Below are 5,358 nucleotides of genomic sequence, written 5' to 3'. Positions count from 1 at the left end.
CCGTCGCCGGCGACTCACGGCAGCCCAGCTCCAGGTCGAGCTATTGTTCACCATTTTAGCTGTAGAGGGCAGTGTCACTGGCCCCCATGTGGGATCCGAACTGGGGCCCTGCTGCTCAGAGCTGGTGTCCCTAGCCAGCTCTTAACTGATGCGCCACTTGGCCGGCCCAATTCTTCTTCCTTTTGATGATTGTGAGGCTAATAGGCACTTACAAAGGTGGAAGTGCTTTGTTAACTAATATAAAGCTGGGTTAAAATTAATTAACACAGATTCTTCCAAATGACCCTTGTCAAAGAGTCATCCCAGAGATTACCAGTGAGCCCTAGTTCTAGGCATTAATCATCACTAGACTAACATTTTCTCTTGTTCCGTTGGTAATCATCATCCTAAAAAAGAAATCAGATTAAATTGAGATCCAAATACCTAATCAATGTTCAATTAGAAGTAAATCTCAAGCCATTTAAAGAAAACTATGTAAAAGGCAGCCCTTCGTTCATTACCCTAGATGTTATTAGAATTTTGCCTGATGAGAAGAAAACACCAGATGTTAGACTTGCCAGCGCATTTACTGTGTCTCCTTTTCTTTTCTAGGGAAATGGCCCCAAACTATAGCGGTGGCTCATCCTTGCTGGTCTCTCCCTCCACTTCTACAGAGGCCTGCAACAGTCTAGGTGCCAAGTTCAAACCCCATCTCCTGAGCCTCCTTTGGGGAGGCCTCTGTTGCAGTGCATAGGACGGTTAGACAAAACGCTCGACTTGAAGGAGTAAGAGAAACGTTAAGGGGGGGGTGGGGAACGGGTCCATGGAGATGACCGATTCTTCTGGATTATATACCCCTGAAGAGGTAGAGCTGTCCAGATTCTATGTATCGAAACAATGTGGCCCAAGCCCATTAAAAAAAAAAAAAAGCCTGCAGTAGGCTGACTTTGATATTCAGCTGCTTCTGTTGTAGTCCTGTATATTTTTTGAGCTCTCCAAAACAAAGAAATGATCATGAACTACAATAATCTCAAAATTCTTTTAAAAAGAATTCCCAAGGCCTGAGTCCCCTTAATTAAATCTCAACTCAGAACACTGAACACCATTTCTTTTCTGAACTCACGGGGCTCAACTGAACTAGTCATGTTTTATTGATGTATTATTTCAGGAAGACAGTCTAATTTAATTTCCTGCCACCCGGGCTTAAAATCTTGCTCTGGGTCCTCCTCAAAGGAGAGGGTTTTCTTGGAAGGATGCCCTGATACTCTTTCTTTACTTTATTACCTTCCTTATTCTTCTTTTAGCCAGTCTAATTACAGCGATAAATCTTTAAAGGAGCTCACAGCACTGCCAGGAAAGATGGAACCACAGGTCAGCAGCTCATCACCTTCATCCTGAATACTTTTTCTGCTAGAACTTGTCACTGTGATGTTAACAACTACCGTTTTAATGGCTACTACACGTGAAAAATTGAGCTTTCTCCCAACCTCATCTCTTTTGTCNTGGAGCTATTGGGAATGCAAAACCAAAAGAGACATCATTCCTTATCACTTTTTTGATAAAACAAAAAGACTTGAAAGAGAAAAGCAAGGCCCCAGGGAAGGCTACAATACCTTGATTTTGGCGCCCAGCATCTCGGCAGCATCCTTCTCCCGTCGCAGGTCCTCCATCTTTTTCTCCTTCTCTTTCAGCAGCCTCATCTTCTCCTCCGCAACCAAGCTGTGGTCCTCTACAATGGCCCGCTTCTCAATCTCCAGCTTTTCTTGCTGTTCCCGCCAGTAATCGTCCTTATCATCCCCTTCCTCCTCACCCTCTTCTCCTTCCTCCTCCTCCTCTTCCCCACCCACACCACTACCACCACCATCCCTCCGCTTCTCTCGCCTCTTCCTCCGGCCAATGGACCGTTTTTCCAGCTGGGCCTTGAGCCGAGCAATCTCTTCCTGGAATTCTCGAAGGAGGGCATCCTTAGGGTCCTCGTTGACCCTTGGCTTGTTCTTAATGTTTTTGGCACGGTTGGCATATCTCAGCGTGGTCAGAGTCTCTTCTATGTTGTAAGAGGCAGGCCCCACGTTGGCCACCATCACAGTTTTGGCATTGCCCCCAAGAGAATCTTGGAGGAGCCTGGTAAGCTTTGAGTCCCGGTATGGAATGTGAGTGCTTTTGCCATCCACCAGGGCAGAGATGACATTACCTAAGGCGGAAAGGGACAGGTTGATCTTGGTTGCTTCCTTCAATCTTTCCCCTTGTGCACCAGTCTTGGCTTGCCGTTCGCTGCCAGCAAGGTCTACGAGGTTCAGTTTCCCTACACGGATATGGTTTTCTCCATCGAGGCCCACCTCACTGCACTCGATAGTTATAACAAAAATGGCGTGAGAACGCGAACTGTGCTCGTTCATGTTGGTGGCACCAACAGAGCGGTTCTGGTTCCCCACATTCATCACGTGCTCTATTTCCTTCACGCTCTTGGTGACAAAAGAAGACAGGTCTTTCACATACACTCCAGTGTCAGGCCTCTCTTTGAGCTCAAGCCTTTTGGTCTGATCCTTTGAGAGCAGGTCTCGGATCTCCTCCTGATAGATCTCTAAGTAAGAAGCTCTGACCAAGTACTGTTGATTCTGGGATCGAGAGATATGGGTGAAGATGTGATCAAACGAGTTAGGGATGACCCCTCTTTTTTCAGGGTCCCCACGGACTCCTTCCATTGTGTAGGTTTTCCCAGTCCCAGTTTGTCCATAGGCAAAAATCGTCCCATTGAAACCCTGCAGGACGGAGTCCACCAGTGGTCGGAAAGTCTCATCATAGAGTTCAAACTGTTTGGCGTTCCAGTCGTAGACTGCATCAAAGGTGAAGGTCTTGGGCATTTCATGGGCAACTCCTCTGGGGTTCTTCACCGACACCTGGCCCAGCTTCACATCCACATCTACCACCTTGTCATACGAAGCAGCTTTTTCCTTGCCATTCATGGGTCGACAGCGAACTACCACCCTGACTGACTCTGAGCTTTTTAACTTGGACATGATGAACTCGGATGGGATCGATCTTGAGGACTGTGAATCCAAAATGTCTCAGGATGCTAAGGTCCTAGAAAAAACGCAAAACTACGTAAGGACAGTACAGTTGTCACTGGGGGCTACTCAACGGCAGCTGAAACAGCCAACTCACCTCAATCTTGCTATAACCTTCAGATGGCTACATTTAATAACTTTACTACACTGTATGTTACTCATGGGATCTTAACCAGCTTCAGTGGGAAAAATAACTCTCGTCCACCAACAGTATTAACTAGCTTGCTCTCACTTAGACCAATATTTTATCTTATACTACAGGCTGAGGCAGGTGGAAACCTTTTAAAAGCCTGGGTAAGCTTATGTCCTGTTGAATTACTATAACCTCTGCATAGAGCAAAATTTTAAATGCACGTTGACCTAGCAGTTGTGCTCCTAAGAATTTATCCTACAGATACAGGGATATTTGTTGTGGCATCGTTTGTGGTAGCAATAGACTGTGGACAACCCCAATTCCCATCAAGAGGAGGGTGATTAAATCAATTAAATGTATTTAATATATGCAGTGAAATCCTATGCAGTTACTAAAAAGAATGTGCCGATCTAAATGTGGTCCTATACCAATATATGTTGAGTGAAAAAAATAGATGAGAAACAGTGTGTATAGTATAGTTTATACAGTATGTAAGAAGGGGGACATATGCATGTTTATGTTTGATATGCATACAATATTATTAGAAGTACACATGTAAAAGTGGTAACAGTGGCAGGCTCAGCATGGGAACTATGGGCCTAGGGGCCTCAAGGTCTACATGGAGAAAAAAAACCTTTCTGCTATATGCTCGTTTATACAGTTTGAATTTCCTATCTTGTGTTGATAATACTTTTCCATTCTAAAATCATAAATGATGGCTTATGTAAAATGTATTCAAATAAACAAGAATGTGATGTAATGCATTACATCGAAGCCACCTACCCAGGCAATAAATTTAATACAATCTGAATGCAAATAAGGAAATAGGTGTTAAAAATTTTTAAGTGAAAACAAAAAAGAGACCTTCATTTGGTGCCAAAAAATTCAGGGAACAAAAGAGAGGGTGATTGAATGAGTCATTTGGGAAGGAGCAGGGAGCAAGCAGATCACAGCAAAGAGGTACATACAAGAACCTCAAACTCCTGAAAAATTCAGTGCAGGGACGTTAAAAACAACAGGTAACTCACATGGTTCTTGACTCAAAAGGCCCTTCGGTGACTGGTCCTTCTATCTCACCTGTTCTCCAGTAACCCAGTCCCCTGCCCACAAGGCAAGGGAAGATTTTTAATCTTCCCGAACTAGTTTATATATAACAAGCAAATATGTATTAATACATCCTTAGCCCCTCCCCTTTAAACAACCACACTATATTATACACAGTAATACACAGTGTCCTGCACTTGCTTTTTTGCTTTTTCTCACTGAAGCACATATCTTGGGGTTTGTTCCATTAGTAAATGTAGAACTGCCTCATTCTTTATGATAGAAGCTAAATATTCCACTGCATGGAAGCATCATAATTATTTAACCACTACCCTAGCACTTAAGCTGTTTCTGATATTTTACTGTGAAAAACCTAGGACCACATCTTTTCATGTGTGGGAAAGTCTATCTGTAAGGATAAATTTCTGTAAGTACAATTGCTGCATCACAGGACATTATATATTTGTAATCTTAATAGATCCTTAGAACAGTGATAACAGAATTTTTTTTTTAGTTATGAGAATGACCCATTCCCTGCCAACAAAAGGGTGGGAGAATGTGAACCAGGCATACATGCTACAGCTTAATAAATACAGAGTCAATAAGTCCCCCGCCCACTGATCTTTCATTAAAAACAAACAAACAAACAAAAACTGTTTTGGGCCAGCCAAGTGGCACGTTGGTTAAGAATTGGCTTGGGCTCTTTTCCTCCCTGGCTGCTTGAGCGCCTGCCGCCATCATGAACGACACAGTAACTATCCGGACCAGGAAGTTCATGACCAATAGACTACTTCAAAGGAAACAAATGGTCATCGATGTTCTTCACCCTGGGAAGGCAACAGTACCTAAGACAGAAATTCGGGAAAAACTAGCCAAAATGTACAAGACCACACCAGATGTCATCTTTGTGTTTGGATTCAGAACCCATTTCGGTGGTGGCAAGACCACTGGCTTTGGCATGATTTATGATTCCTTGGATTACGCCAAGAAAAATGAACCCAAACATAGACTTGCAAGACATGGCCTGTATGAGAAGAAAAAGACCTCAAGAAAACAGCGAAAGGAACGCAAGAACAGAATGAAGAAAGTTAGGGGGACTGCAAAGGCCAATGTTGGTGCTGGAAAAAAGTGAGGTGG

The 5,358-nt window shown here is 43.5% G+C and overlaps 1 protein-coding gene and 1 pseudogene across 2 annotated transcripts in view; one reads left to right on the top strand and one right to left on the bottom strand.

Moving 5' to 3' along the window:
* The window catches only part of KIF3B (kinesin family member 3B), a 61,996-nt gene that overhangs the window by 29,977 nt on the left and 26,661 nt on the right, over positions 1-5,358 (bottom strand). Inside the window, exon 2 of the mRNA XM_019645819.1 lies at positions 1,593-3,060. Within this exon, the coding sequence (XP_019501364.1) occupies positions 1,593-2,996 (1,404 nt within the window). The 5' untranslated portion in view covers positions 2,997-3,060. The remainder of the gene's footprint in view (positions 1-1,592; positions 3,061-5,358) is intronic.
* On the top strand, positions 4,921-5,354 carry LOC109384454 (40S ribosomal protein S24 pseudogene; annotated as a pseudogene). The gene has a single exon (XR_002124404.1). The product of XR_002124404.1 is annotated as a 40S ribosomal protein S24 pseudogene (transcript).

Source organism: Hipposideros armiger, unplaced genomic scaffold, assembly GCF_001890085.2.
Source record: "Hipposideros armiger isolate ML-2016 unplaced genomic scaffold, ASM189008v1 scaffold_94, whole genome shotgun sequence".
Taxonomy (NCBI): domain Eukaryota; kingdom Metazoa; phylum Chordata; class Mammalia; order Chiroptera; family Hipposideridae; genus Hipposideros; species Hipposideros armiger.
This window is presented reverse-complemented; position numbering and strand designations above follow the sequence as displayed.